The following is a 15,547-nucleotide window of genomic DNA, read 5'->3' as shown; positions in this document are numbered from 1 at the left end:
GTACTTGAAATAATATTGTCTTATTTGTTCAGAAGTTAAAACAGTCATATAATGGTATACACTCACTAATATCCATGTACATTAGAAACATCTTGGTTTTAGAATACATACATTCTGGTATCAATCAATAAATCAATATATTTTGAGTAGTACGTAGACTGTATTTATGTTTGAACAAGTATACTACTTCAAATAAAACTATACCAATATCTAAAAAATATATTTTTAATAACTCTAGCGGTAAAAAATATTAGTTTTCTTTTACGAAAATACCCTGTTGAAATTAATTTGTTTAAGAATAAGATCTTGTATCCCAAACTACTCTGTTCTTTTTACAAGACATTATGTTATTATTATTAAGATTATCTATTTGTAATATTGGCATTGATCTTTGTTTTATGTTTACATATTATTTTTTACTATTTTCAGATAAATATTAGAGCCTGACATTTTTCATTACATATTTTAGATGATAAAACCGATATTACTCCATGTAGATTACCAAGTAATACTATATTCAACGTGATCATTTAAGCGTAAATGAATGTATTAATTATCTTTAATGAAATTGACTGAAATTTTTGATAAAAATCAGCTACTTGAATTGAATCATTGAATCTATTCTACGGTCACAAAAGCTTCATTTATAAACGTGAAAAAAGACATCTAAATATTTTATTAATATAAAATGTTTAAATGTTGAAATAAACGCATCACACATAAAACTTTTGTATTTGATTTTGCAGATGACATTTATTTTATTACAGGTTTATAGAAGAACTGACACAAACAGAAAAATTAATATTTTGCAGAAGTGTTTATTATTTTCAAATACTTATATAAAAATTTTGTAATGTTATTAGAAGCTACCACATATAATGTTCACTGTTGTTTACGGTGTTATCATATATTTAACGAGCACTATTACATCAATCACTTTTTATAAATTCTACACATCCATTTTGATGGTCTTTGATTGACGAGAGAAATTTATTATTTAATATATTTTCTACCTAAAATAAATTATAAATAAATATATTTAGATTGCTTCTACCTAAATTCAATAAAATTTTGAGAATCTTGCTTTGTATAAATATCTGGAAGGTCAATTTTGAGTATCGTATGAAATTATTTTGATATGAAATGGCTAGATTAACATTAAATAAGATTTCTGAATACTAATTTAACTACTCCGTCGAGCTGCAATTAGTACAAAATATGAATATAGGGAACTTGTATAGTTATCCTCCTCTTATGCTACATATTTGTTGTAGTTACATAAAAAGTAGGATGTTTCTAAACGAAGTGACATTGATATGAAGATTGTGTGTGCTACAAGAAGAAGATAAGTCCATATCCTGCATCCGTTACAAAGACATAATACATTCAGTTTTCCAATCACACAATTCCATATTCATTACCAATGTAAGAGTGTTTTACAAACTCTTGGAAATTGTTTCTCAGCGCATTTTGGTAGAATATAAGTACGCTAAAAGGTCTTGTGGAAAACATACCCTGTGACACTTGATTTGTAAGGGTATATCAGGAAGTTACAGTTAAAATAGTTGCAACCAAACCTAGGGTTGCACCAGTCATCAGAAGACTCCTCCATATGGCTCCACTAATTTCTTCTGCCACAGGATATTCTATACACAGCTGGTCCTAAAAAAATATATAAACATCAGACACAAAAGAATTATATCAAGACGTAGATAAGAGGTGATTTATCGTCGTTTAATGTCTACTATACGAATTAAATTGGTTTAAAGTACTAATAACGATTTCATTAGGCAAATTCCAAGGTCGATACCATTGATCATAAATAAGTTTCCAAGAATATCAATATAATCCGCTACCAAAATGTAACAATATACAAATAAACATATAACCGCAAGTTCTATAAACGACACAAAACATTAGTTAGTGTCATAGATTGCGCATACCCATCCTCCATATCCTTTGATAAAATGTGCAACTTTCTCGCCGATAAATCTGGAGACATAGAGCGGTAATTTTTTCTTCAAGGTGTGCATTCGCCTATCACGAGCCCACAGTGCGAGCCTTCCCATAAACGCGTACAAGCAGACGATTCTCGGCCATGTAACGCCGCCGTGCAAAAACAGCTCGTCCGCGACTCCCATAAATGCTTCGTACGCCGTGTCCGGCATCACGTTTAAACGGTTTACCATGCTTGCGAATAAGATACTGTGTTTGTTCAGCATCTGATGCACATTGTGTCTCATACTACGTGAGACCGGGTCCCGTGATATAAGATAAATATCTTCCTTGAGCAGATATCGTATCACGTCATTGGCCAAACATTCCGCTGTCAGCTCGATGGAGTCCTCGCAGAGGCTGTACCGCTGAGAGGACGAAACTAATTGCGGGAAAAGATGCTGCAGTCGGATCTAAAAAGAAAGACAGTAAAAAAAAAAGAAGGTTAACACTTGTGACGCCGTTCAGGACGAAAATCCTTTGAAATCAATGCAAAGGAGAAAGCGTGGTAGTAATTGAACGATTAACGGTGCTTCGTTCTCGTTGCTACAAACGCCGAATAGCTTGACACACGACAACAGTTCCCAGATATAGTGTTCCGATCGTTGGTCTCGATCGCAACCGCGAGACCGGCATATCGCGATACACGATTGAATTCAGAAAGAAACGATCATTCTGAAATTGGTTGTCTATCGATCTTGACATCGGGTAAGCGGCTGGAGGTTTGACGTGAGCGCGACGAGGAGAGAGATCGAGTCGGTGAAACGCGCGGAAAGGAGACGGAATGCGGCAAAGTTGAAGCAAGAGGAGAGAGAACGGGAGAGGACTCATTGACAGCCAGCAGAGATTAAAGCACGTAACACCGGCAATCCCGGTTATTACCTGGCAAACCTCGATGAAAGACATAGCGGTATTGGCGGTGCCGATAGCATATCGGCACAGACCGCCGTTGTCGTCGGCAATTACGGTGGTTCCAACGGCTTCGGCGGTGTTGTTACAATCGTCGTTGGCAATCACGGTTTCACCGCTTCCGTCGTCGTGCTTGTTGCAGGCTCGCTCGCTCGGCGAATTCCTGTTACCGGGGGGATCGCATTCCAGGATGCCGCCCACTCTGGAATGCGGTTCCCCCCGCGCTGACGCACCCTGCCCCTCTCCGTCCACACCGAAGATCTCATTGTTCGGTGGTGCACCGTCGTCGCCGGCCATCCTCGTGCACCGCCGCCCGCACTGCTCTCTTCCCAGCCACTGGCTGTCTGTCCACCCGGACACCGACTCTGCCGGCCAAATAGTTCCTGCACGGAATCGTTCCCAAAAGCCTCTCGGCTTCACTCAAAACATCGCAGACAGTACTCGTGTCCCGTGGCGGTGTACCTCTGTCCCTGGTGAATCGCACGCCCGAAGCGCCGGGTTAACGAGCGCTGCACTCGAAAAACTTCGGCTCGCCTGCCTGCCTGCCGGACGACGTAACGCTCTCTACTTTCCCGCGGCCATTTCCGAAGCCGAACCTTTACCCGCACCCCACCGCTCTACCCGGCCGTATCCCTACCATCTCTTTGACGTTTCCCACCGTTCCACTACCATCCCGTTCCCTTCCATCGGTACATTACTCTCCATAGACCAACACACCTACCGGACTCCGTACACACAGAGGACACAAACTTCTATGGATCATTCACGTTTCCTCCCCACCACCGCCTACCGGCGTATCCCGGCACGCGGTCTACACCACCGCACATCGGACTGCACACCATCGTAACGCGAACTCGCCGGCTACACCTATGCAGTCTCTCTTACCTGGCTGAACTATGTATCTCCTTCGGTTTTCTTTTTCTTCAATCGTGTCTCTCTTACCTCCTTTCTCTCGCCCCTCTCTCTTTCTCTCTCTCTCTCTCTCTCTCTCTCTCTCTCTCTCTCTCTCTCTCTCTCTCTCTCTCTCACTTCATTCTTCTAGGCGCCGTCGATAACCTTCCCCTCTTACTTCCCTGATAGGGTGCTCTCGCGCACGTGCACCGCCACAGCCACGAATACCTGTGTGCACCCTGAGAATCGAACGAACGGAATTTTCGATGGAACGCGGAGTTCGTTTGGTATCGCCGTTTCCCAGGATGTATTCTTGTCGATTTGTTATTCCTATACTTTACTCCTTAAAACTGGATTACTACGATTTCTCATCTGCATTTCTTTTCTCAAAGTACTAGAAGCTTGATAGGGAACCTCTTTCTCGGATGGTAGTTTGTAGAAGCGTGCGAGAACCCGAAATTGTCGGGTACCCGATCATAGGTAGGGAAGGCATCGAGTAGAGACGAGTCGGGTTCCCGAAAATTCTCGGGATTTCTGAGAATAATTTCGAAAGTACTCGGGAATCCCGGCATATGTGAGAATCCCAAGAATTTTCGAGAACCCGCCCCGATCCCAAATGAGATTCTCGACCCGACATTTGCAGGTTGTCACACACCTCTGGTGTCCTATACTTTGCTCCTTGCAACCGGAGTACCATGACTTCTCCCCATCTTTCCTTTTCTTAGAGTACTAGAAGGCTAATACTAGATTAGGAATTATACAAGGACCTAATATATAGACTGTTTCTCGGATGATAGCTTATAGCCATCCGGTGGCCGACAGAATTGGCTTTGGAGAAATTTAAATGCTCGGACGTGGGGAGAATGTTGGAATTTTCATCGTGATATCCTTCGTATTTGATCTTCAAAATTATCCATTAGTCTGAAATGGTGTCGAACAAATTTAGACTTTTACTTCTTTCCTTTTCTGATATACTAAAGGATCCTAGACTAGGTCTGTTTTTCAGGAACAGGAAACGTATCATAGCTGATTGTTAACCAGGATAGACCACTCTATTTTGTCCATCGATAGTAGACAATTAACATTGACTTTGCGGAAATTTAAATCTTCTGACCGGGAAGAAACAGAGACCTCATGGACGTCCTTATTGCGATATCCTTCAAATCTGGATTTGGAAATTATCCATTATTCTGAAACGGTATCGAAGAAAAGATTTACTTCTGTTTTCTTTTTCTGATATACTAAAAGATCCTAGAGTAGGACTGTTTTTCCGAAAGGGAAAACTTATGGTAGCTTATATTATACCGACTGTTAACACCGGAACTACTTACCGAACCAATCAAAATGACTGGTTCCGAATTTTCTCTTTCGCAATTACTGAAATAAAAATCTTACTTTATAAAAATGTTTCCATCAGAAATGTTCGAAATTAGTTTCCCCCGAAGTTCGTCCCGTTTTTTATGAATGCACATCATGAGAATTCATAGTAATTTTGTAGGAAGATTAAGCAACAATGAAACATTAGCGAACTAAAAATCACATTGTTTGTATAACTGCGCATTTCGAAAGAAACTTTTGGGACGGCCTAATGTTACGATAAAAATTGTATGAGGTCTGAATAGATGCAGTCTTGTCATTATTACAAAGAAATATGCACCAGTCGCATTTACTACTCGGTAGTTGTAGCGTAAACCAGGATAGACCATTTTGTCAATCGGTGACATACAATTGATACTGAATTCGTGGAAATTTAAATGCCTGAAAGAAACAGAAATCTCATTGGCGTCCTCTCATCGTGATATTCTTCGGATTTGGTCTAGAAAATTCTCTATTGGTCTAAAACGGTATTGTAGAGATTTCGAGTGTCTTTTTTTAAGTAGATATTGCACAACGACAATTAACAGTCCTTTCCAGGAGGGTTTTTAATTCGAAAGTGGTTCAGCGATAGCAAGAAGTTGTAGTGCTCGAGGCGACTGTGTCTGTACGCTTGGTGAAAGCCACGTCACGGTTGCTGACCCAAAGGTGACGTAGGGATCGTCGGAGATGACGATAGTGTTCCAGTCATTGGTAGTTTCCCATTTCATTGATGCTGTGCTCCCTATCATTACGACTTCCTGTTATACAGTCACGGTTTTACATTATCAGAGACACATGATCGCGAACTTGAATTCCTGATAACGACTCCAACCCGTCAAATAATCATATCCTAATTCTTACGCGGTATTTCTAAATCGGTTTTTAATCTGTGTTGTTGCGATTGTCGTGGGAGGTGACAAAGTATGAATTTTCTACGAACAGCAAGCAACGTTCCGACTGTGGGAAGAGCCCGATAAGAAAGCATAGGAAGTCCGAGCGAGCAAAGCGTTCGCGGCTTCGGTTCACATGCAACGAATACGAATCCCGTTCGCAATACCATAGAATGCAGTGGTACCACGATGTATTTCCAAGAAGGAATTATTATGTTGAAACTGGTCGGCGTGCACGCCGGCTGACTCTGATCGCCGGCGCGCGACCGTGCCCGCTCCTTTCTGCCTGTGCAACCTTCAAAGGCCACAGAATGCGTCGATGAATGAAGTAGGAAAGTTGCAGAGTGTCCGCCGACCGGATATGTATACTAGGTAGGTAAGAAAACGAGAGCTCCGACGTCATTCGACGTTGAACCAGTTTTAACGACCCCTCTCACTAATAGGACACCGTCAGACACAGTGCTGGCAATTATGTCTGTTGCTTTTATTCAAACGGAAAGGTCATTTTACTTTCTTATAGGAAGAGATTACCGGCACTAACGCGTTTGCTGCCGCGTTTACTATCTGCGCTCGATCTTTTCTCGAACCGTGTTCCTACGGTCAACGGCGGACCGTTAATTTTGGGGCGCTGGACTAACACTGTTTAGGGGCTATCCAATTAACCCAAATTAACTCATGCACCGAAAATTTTTGTATAATTTATTTTCTCTTAAGTTAATTTTAAACGGTTTAATTTGTTTCGATTTTTATTTTTTTGATCGCGAAGGGGCCCCTAGGCTGCTGTCCATATAGCCCACGCCTAGATCCGCCGCTGGATAGAGTCTATGCAAGCCAGAGCCGAACCAAAAACCCACTACGAAAATTCATTCCTCTTAGGGGGTACCAGGGTAATCACACGACCTCATTTTTCGAAATTTGCCCCCAATTTTGTTTCGACGTTCCGGTATCCTCAAGATGCGTTTTAGCGGTTATTGCGTGTGTCACAATTCTTAAACAGCAACCAGAAATGTGATAATTGGTGTATGGATTTTTATGCGAAATAAAAATTGAATATTCTTCGAATAATTCAAATAAGTTGAGAACAATGTAACAACATCCTGCGATTCTTCCAATGGCTTTACAGTTTCTACTTGACCGAGTTATTTTTGCCATAAATGTACAAAATCCGCAGCGATAATCTATGAACTACGGGTTTTATGCATTTATGGCAAAAATGAATGATTAGAAACTATTGAGAAAGGAAACACATTTCTATTTTACTCCAGTTTGCTGTAATTGTAGACAAAAATATTCAATTTTGCATAAAGATCCGCAGTCTACTTATCAATGACGTAATACTCGGGTAATGTATTACCTATTGTAATTAAAAAAATGTTTACTGTTTGCGAAAAGACTTTTTTGTTAGTTCGTTCCAGTCGTCGTGTCGTTTGACCCGATTTTCAGTTGCGTCTAATCGTGATTGCATCTTTTGCGTGTTTTTGATTTTCGGTGATTTTGTTTAACCCTTTCGATGCCAGCGAGCCGATTTATCGGCCCGCGGATATTTCGCGAGAATTTCCACGGACCGGTTTGATTGGCTCCTGAAAACGTAAACATTAAATCTTTCATATGCCACCTATTTGGAGATGGCAGCAAGAGGGTCAAGAAACTAAACCCCTGTTTTGAGTAATACATTTTTACGGAAGGGGGTAGACGCTATTGGACGCGAAGCAAAGCACTATGTCTGTCTGTTATGGTTGTAGGACGAATCTCCGTACTCCATGGAAGCAGAAGTCACGGGGATACGAGGTGTTTGACAACAGTGCGCGTTGCTCGAGGCAGTTTACCTTTCGATACCAAACGTGGATAACCATGGCGCGTGAGACATTAGAGTCTGACAGCCGGACATGGATAAATTGACAATGTGACTCACGTGTAAATGACATCTAATTGGGTCATTATCTCGCAAGTCCCTTCTTAAAGTGGCCAGAGACGCAATAAGAAGGCTTCGCGGATAGAGCGACGTAAAACGCTCGGCTGCAGCTAATTTGTTGATAGACAAGCGTTAAGAAAAATTCGATCAACGCGGAGGGGGGGGGGGGGGGGGGGGGCTATCGCTGAAAGCAAAAAAATCGACCCGTTTCACGATATGTGTCGGAAGGTTGCTCGTATCGTTGGCATCGCTCGGGAACCCATCAGCGATCGAATTACCTTAAATTGGTAACAATTATGCTTTGTCTTTCTTCGGCCCATTAGAACGTCACGCTGGCAGACATGTCAACCGCTTGGCAACATCCGTCAGGACGAGCTATTCGTTACGTGGTACCATTGTTGGGACCGATTGAAAACATCGTTTCGTATTGTTTTGTCTTGGCGAAGTGGACCGTGGGAATACAAGAGAGTGAGCGGCACATAGTATTTCAGGGGAACTCGTGGCAACCGGCTCTCGGTAGCTTTTCTTACCGTCATTCATGATACGATGGCACGCCAATAGGATGATTGCCTGACGGCCAGTGCCTAAAGTGGATAAAGTCTTCTATAGTAATTTAACTCGAGCAGGGCACAGGGGTGCAGAGACTGGGCCCTTCGGTGATTTCTCTTTTTATTTTTTAATTCGTTAATGTAGATGGCAATATACATTTGATTAGTGAAAAAGTTTTCTTCTCGTCTCGGCTCGCCGATGATTTTCTTTTTCTGCTAGATTTGAAAATTACTTCCAAGAAAACGTGTGGTAGAAATCATATTATGGTATTGTATTAACGCATTGCTGTTAATCGATGTATTTGCTGATCACATTGATGGGTGCAATTTCACACATTTCTCTTTTGTAGGTCAATAAACGGGATGCTGCGCTGTGTGCTATGTAGAAGTGAACTGATTAACAAGCCTCAATAATAGTAATCGAAGCTGAGGTTTTGCAGCGTTTTTTAATTATTTCGAATAAATCTAGCAGTTGTCATCATTCTCATCGAACGAAGAGTTTTAAAAATTTTTTTGTTAGTTCAACTACATTGCCATGATGTGAGTAGAATATTTATTTTCCGGGAGGCTGATTACTGGTTAGGGGCCGAAGTAAGGTACATTTGTCCTACATACAGTTTTTCTAAACAATTTTTTGATCGCTTTGCGTGACGGCCTAACGTAATTGTTCTTCGAGGTGGCATACGCCTCTTACGAATTATCCTCTCAGGGACGACGCACGATCTTTCTGTAAATTCGACGTTCTATGATGTCGCGGATGTCACCGTAATCTGTTGATGATTTGGACTTTTTGATATTTTGCATAGCAAATTCTAGGAAGTAGAAAATTACGTATGAAAGTGTATCGTCCCTAATAGTCTGACCTTGTGTGGTCAATGGACTACGGATCTTTCTGCAGCATTGAAACTTTCAAAGTTAATCGTAGGAAGCAGAAGTCGAGTAAACATATATTTATTTTTTTAATACATCTGATAAGTCGAATGTAATGTAATAATATTCTCGAATACTTTAAATGTCTTTACAATTTTGTATGTTATCTATTCGTTTTTATTTTAAATGCATCAGAGTCAGTACAGTGCTCAGACATCGTCCCTGAAGTGTTAATGAATGCCTTTCTGTAGTAGGTATAAAAGAATTGGCTTTATGAAAATTGAAAGGGCGTTATGCTGTTTAAGTCGTGAGGTACATGTTTTCTGAATGTTTCATCTGAATAATTAATTTTGTAAAACGTGATAGTAAACGAAATAAAAATTGACTATCATAATTGTTAGCAGTAGGAATCAAATAGAATGTTATTCATTAATAAGTTGATAATAATATGCAAGTATTTTGAATTTCTTCTGATATTTTTACTGTTTCGTGTTCCATTTACTCATTTTTGCCATACAGTTCAACTCTTCAACGGCAATGCAGGTGGAAATCGTCATTTTATTACTCAATTTCTGGCGATTAACAACAGGAAGACCAATGGATTTCCACGAAATACAGTGTTTACCCGATATATGTCCAAAACACGGGTCTAGCCATGGACACATATCATCCAGGAGATACTATTCTTTGATTCACGCGACCTTACACTCTTCGGCGACCGAGGACTCTCGAGTTTCTTGGCCCCTTACGGGATATACTGCGCGGCAGTGGGGACAGTTCTGGGACTTTAATCGGCTAGGCATTTGGGACATATATAGAGTAAACACTTTATCTACAAAAATATATTTTTAAAAAATGGGTAAATAAAGTTGTGGTAGAAATGTTAGCTAAGTATGTAGTTATAAAAATGGTCCGCCGATAGAGGGTTAATAATAAAAACGCTTAACACTTCATCTACCGGAAGTCTATTAATACGATTTTCAGTAATTGTGATGTACCAAAAGGAAGCTTACAAATATTGCTTTACACAGTAATTCCAAATGAAATTATTCGATTAAGTTACTATGCCAGACTCGTAGGTTCACGATTGAAATTACTATTGCTACTGAAGGATCGGTGGATAATTTGTTAAGGTGACTAACTACTGGAATAGTTATCCTATGTATCTTCCGTGGCAGTAAATGTACAATAAATGTGCAAAACAATTTTTTTCCAGGGAAGATACATATAGGGTGAACGCAGGAGAGACGCCACGCTTTTGCATTAGGAGCCGTTAACAACTTTGTCTTCGTAGTAATTAAAACAATTTATTTTTTCTTACATCCATATATTTTAAAAAACAGTTTTAAGACGCTTTGTTCTCATGTGAATTCCAGATGTCCTTTGTGTTTCATGCTTGTGACATCTCATTTTTTTTCTACCATTTACTATTGCCAATTTCAAATTTTCCTCGCTCCACTATCCTTTCGCAATATTATGTTATCGAGAATATTTCCTCGGCATTCGAATATGGAAAAAATTCGATCACAGCAACTATTATAAGTCACAACGCCTGTCATCTTATGTGTGACGTCTCCCCTCATTTTGTGGGAGAGACGTCACGCGTAGAAACAACATATCAGAAATACATAAACTCAAAAATGTTGTATTTACTAATTAGTAACCATATTACATAATAACATAGTTACTTACTTTATTCTGTTTCTTTCATGCTTGCAAATAATATTAATCTATGTGACACGAAAAGCTTTACATTTTTAATTTTTCGTAGAGTATTCACTTCGATGCGGTATAAAAACAGCGCGTGCAGGCGATATCCGAACAGATAGGGTTTTATTTTCATAGGCACTTAAGCAATGTAAAAATGAAATACAATGGAAGCGATTCCCCCTCCCCATTCAGAAGATAAAACAAATGCGGCGTCTATCCGCAAGTGGCGTCTCTCTACAATTTATCCGACAGTTTTTTGATCGCTATACGAGGGGGCCTAGTGTATTCAAGAAAAATGTCGAGGTCGGCTATAACTCTGGAAAATGTTTGAAAACAATAGAAACGTTCCGGCGAAGATTGGGACTGACATAGCGGCGAGGCGACAACAACCCCTGCTTTCATCGTAAATTGATTGATCCAGGGAGGACCTCGCGGTTCGGTAGTTATCCTTAACCGTGAGTTTTATTACTTCCGTGAAGCTGTGAATGGTCGTCGATTATTCCCCTTCGCGTCTTTGCTACACCTTTTTTCTAGTGTCTGTTGCGGGCGTTAAGGGGGGGGGGGGCGAAAGAGTGGGAAGAGTCCGGGTTGAGCTTGATTTCGTGGTCCCGTGCGACGTCCCTGAGATGGCAGTGGTACTAACAGATTGACAGACGTACTCGCCGCGAACTGACCCCCTCGTAGTGATTTAGTTATCCCGCTATCGACGCCACGCAAAGTCGTGAGAGCACTTCCTACAAAGGGAAGGAACGAAGAAACAAAGGACAGAGAACAGAACAGAAAAGTGCCGCCGGAAGTGTTGAATCAGAAGGTATCGTGCGGTTTCCGCTGAATGAACCTTTGCTGGTTCGGGATCGTCTCGGGGCGAGATATTATGATTAGGTAAATATGTATATACGTGTGCTTACCACTTAACGGGTCCACTGGCAGGAAGGAAGTAAAGCGAAATTTACTTTCTTCCGATTCAATCTCTCCGCATGAATACTACGGATCCCGTTCGTTCACCAAGCAACCTCGATTGTTTTATAAACGATAGCTTTGTTCGAAAGGTTCTTTGCACGAGGATTTGTCAAATTTTTGGTCCTCGGGCGATTTTTGTAGCTTGTACCTAGATGTAAGTTCTGCACGAGACGGTTGCCCAGGGGGTAAAAGCTTCAGCAAACTGCGCGTTCTAACGGAAATCTTTCTAATAACACGTTAAATGGGATGCTCGATAATTACGACCTTGATCTGTTAATGTGTGCGTGGGAACTTGAAATTATGAGAAATACTGGTTTATTAGGAAATGTACGACATTAAGCGGGTCTTTATTTGCTAAATCATAAGCTGGAACAAGCTCTGTTAGATTGTCTCGAAGCTCTAATAAACTTATTACCACGGTCAGTTTGAGAAAGAACTTGTTCTAATATCTTAATATAATTTTAGCGTTCAAGTGGTTCGATGTATCTGCAACTTTCATGAACTCTTTCAAATATTACGGTTTATATTGTACGTGTACAGAGACGTATTTTCATAAATAGTATGCCAATAATTTTAATTAACTTATGCCCGTCCCATTTGCTATTGTGACAATTTTCTGAGATAATTTATTCCTCTTTCTCGATGTATATAGAGTACATTTTCCACGATCCGCAAATCGTTTTTGATTTCTGAAACGACGAAGGAACTTTAGTCATTTGAAAAATTCGATTTTTTTAAAAACATTTTTTTACAATCGTCCAATAACGCACCTTCGTGGCGAATAAGGAGAATTAACATTTATAAAGACACATCTACGTTTAAACAATGAATAGTGTAAATATTTACAATGTACACATCTATTTACACGAAACGAATTTCACATAGGATTGCATATTTGCAAACAAAAAGTGAATAAAAATTTCTTTTCGATGACCATTTGTTGGTTTTTGTATTATAGTTTATATATAAAATAAGATTTCTGTAAGAATAGATTTCACGTTACTTTTCAATTTTTAAAGATATTCTGTAGTCTAAAGGTTTCTATAAAAATAACCTGATATTGTAGGAATGTCTAGTGAAGACAATATACAATATTAAAATTTGAAAAGTAGCTTTTAATCACGAACATTTTATATTAATCGCTTTCAAACCACTACAACAATAATACTGAACCTTATAAAGTGAGTTTATTTAATTCACTTAGACTAATGGTTACATAATTATTTAGTGTCAGTTTATTTTAAATCGCTTTAAAATCAATAAAACTATAATACTGTACCTTACAAAGTGAGTTAAGCATTTTCTTTATTTAGACTAATGGTTACATAATTATTTAGTGGCACTTTATTTTCTAGAACTACACATATATAATCTTATAAACGATCGCCATTGCTTTGAATCGAAAGCTTCCCTTTTTTCATTACCACCCACACTGGTGAATTGTGTAATGAAAAAGAAGACCAACATCATTTTAGAATAGTTATCCAATTGATCGTTCTGTGTGTTCTGGATGGAATCGAACAAATTCTATTTTTAAAACGCGGAATTCATCGAGTTTCCTGAATACTATTGCGTCTATGTTTTTTTGAACTAGTACTGCACCTAACGAATACTTGTTTTATACTAAACACTGACCAGTTCTAATTGTAAGATTTTTCAACGAACAATTGGTTAAACACAATATAAAATTTGTAATTGTCAATTTAAACGTTACCTTGTGCTATAAAAGTTGTTAGCGCATGCTCCTTTTTAATGAGTATTTACGAAGATGCATGTTTTTTCGAGATTCACGACGGATTTCGTGCGTAGACGCCAATAGAAAGTCTTACAGCGGATCCAAAAAGTATTTTAACACTAAATTTCTCATTCTCGATAAATTCTATATAAAAAAAAAAATAGTACGATATACCTTGACTCATTTTAAAACTCAAAGCCTCTACTTTTGCCATCCATCGTTCACGCTTTTTTGGCGCAAAATGTTACAAATTGAAACGTCTGTAAAGACAGTGACAAAGTTTTCGCAACCACTTAAACCACCATAGATTTAAGGATTGAAGCTTCCCCTTTGCAACGAATGTTTAAAACTTGACTTACAATTTTTTCAAGTCGGTTTATTAAGCTTCGAATGAAAGGTCTACTCGGCCACCTTCGCAATAATATAAGATACACCGTGAAGACCACCTAGACAATCAAAACTGTCCCTCAGTTTTGTTCTATAAAACAGAAAAAGGTCGTGGATTAAGTGTTTAAGCAGTTGTTGTAAAAGGGTGGGCTTAACAATAAAGTTATAGAGGCTTTTTAACAATAAAAGTCTACTGTGTAGCACACTATTATTGAAAAATGGTTCCAGTTATGCTAAAACGTATTGTGAAATTAGGTCAAATTAGAGGTGGATGCTATTCTGTTCCATACTTAATGCCATAAAATAGAGTTTATGTTAAAACAAAGAAACCTTACAATGCAATATTTAATCTGAAATAAATTAAAAAAAGTAATGTTAGGACTTTCAATTTTAGCAATAATTAATTTGTAAATTATAACATTAGTAATAATTACTGAGGAATGTTTATTATATCGTGTCATAATCAAGTAATAATTCGATGCTATTGAAATTTATGGTTTTGATGTGCCAAAATATTGTTAGAAATTGAACAGGTTAATAAAGATCATCGCGTCGTCCACGTTAATTTTAAAATGCACACTTCGATCATTTCGTTTGTGTGACTGTTACGTTTGTTTATACTATTTCATAGTACGACATTATTTGGCCATTAGATATGAATGTTGAATTCGCTTCTCAAGTGTTGTAAATATTCAACGGGGTACAGCAGATAAACGATTTTGTCGTCAAATCAGCTTACAGGGTACGCTAATAAGCCTAGTATGATTTCGACCGGAAATAGATCATACCGACCGTTCGTGACACGTACGAACACTCACGGTTGGATGTAATCGTGTTTAAAGTAGTACTTTTTGATACTTGTTCGCTCCGGTGTTGCACACTGCGCACGAGTAACGTTTATCTATTGAGCTGAAACTTTATTACTAGATTACGACTGACCATGTGAATTCCTATTTTAACATCTGTTGCATATGAACCAGAATCGGCTGAATAATTCTCTTGCCGGTTCAAGCGTTAGTTACGCTAAGAATAATCGACAGCTTTTTTGCAGTTACTTAAATACTTTTTCTCGTTGTTTCTACATACAGCAGATCCGTAAAGTATTTAAACAATAAATTTCCGCTTTTGGAAAAATTATAATTCATTGTTTAATCTGTGTCATTTTCGTAAAAACAATAGTACAGAAACAGAGGGCTCATTTTCAAGCGTGAAGCTTCTCCTTTTTTATCATTTCCTTCTAAAATATTTACACATAATATAACGTGTGGGAAAGTGAAGATTCATTTTTTCTAAAAAATGTTATCAATCGGAACCTCAATGAAAAGCTCCACGAACCCACAGCATGAAAAATGTTAAATTTGAGTTTCACCGTGGCATAAAAAAT

General features: G+C 38.8%; 2 protein-coding genes and 1 long non-coding RNA gene across 3 annotated transcripts in view; 1 reads left to right on the top strand and 2 right to left on the bottom strand.

Annotated features, from left to right (window-relative positions):
• Window positions 1-390: 390 nt before the first annotated feature.
• LOC143364345 (uncharacterized) lies at window positions 391-3,534 on the bottom strand. Its single transcript, XM_076804743.1, has 3 exons — window positions 2,878-3,534; window positions 1,944-2,408; window positions 391-1,662 (listed from the first exon to the last, which is right to left on the bottom strand). The coding sequence occupies exons 1-3, from the start codon at window positions 3,199-3,201 to the stop codon at window positions 1,543-1,545; spliced, it is 909 nt and encodes a 302-aa protein (XP_076660858.1). The 5' UTR covers window positions 3,202-3,534; the 3' UTR covers window positions 391-1,542.
• A 3,454-nt stretch (window positions 3,535-6,988) lies between these two features.
• Window positions 6,989-15,547, bottom strand: part of LOC143364582 (uncharacterized) — a 40,541-nt gene continuing 31,982 nt past the window's right edge. Inside the window, exons 2-3 of the long non-coding RNA XR_013084194.1 lie at window positions 7,421-7,621; window positions 6,989-7,029 (exon numbers count right to left, since the gene is read on the bottom strand). This is a non-coding gene — a long non-coding RNA (uncharacterized LOC143364582). The remainder of the gene's footprint in view (window positions 7,030-7,420; window positions 7,622-15,547) is intronic.
• The window catches only part of LOC143364453 (synaptic vesicle glycoprotein 2B), an 81,990-nt gene continuing 78,157 nt past the window's right edge, over window positions 11,715-15,547 (top strand). Inside the window, exon 1 of the mRNA XM_076804799.1 lies at window positions 11,715-11,963. The gene's annotated coding sequence lies outside the window, so the exon portion shown is untranslated. The remainder of the gene's footprint in view (window positions 11,964-15,547) is intronic.

The sequence above is a fragment of the Halictus rubicundus genome, chromosome 2 (genome assembly GCF_050948215.1).
Source record: "Halictus rubicundus isolate RS-2024b chromosome 2, iyHalRubi1_principal, whole genome shotgun sequence".
NCBI lineage: Eukaryota > Metazoa > Arthropoda > Insecta > Hymenoptera > Halictidae > Halictus > Halictus rubicundus.
Note: the sequence above shows the minus strand (reverse complement) of the source record. Positions and strands in the feature narration are given on the sequence as shown.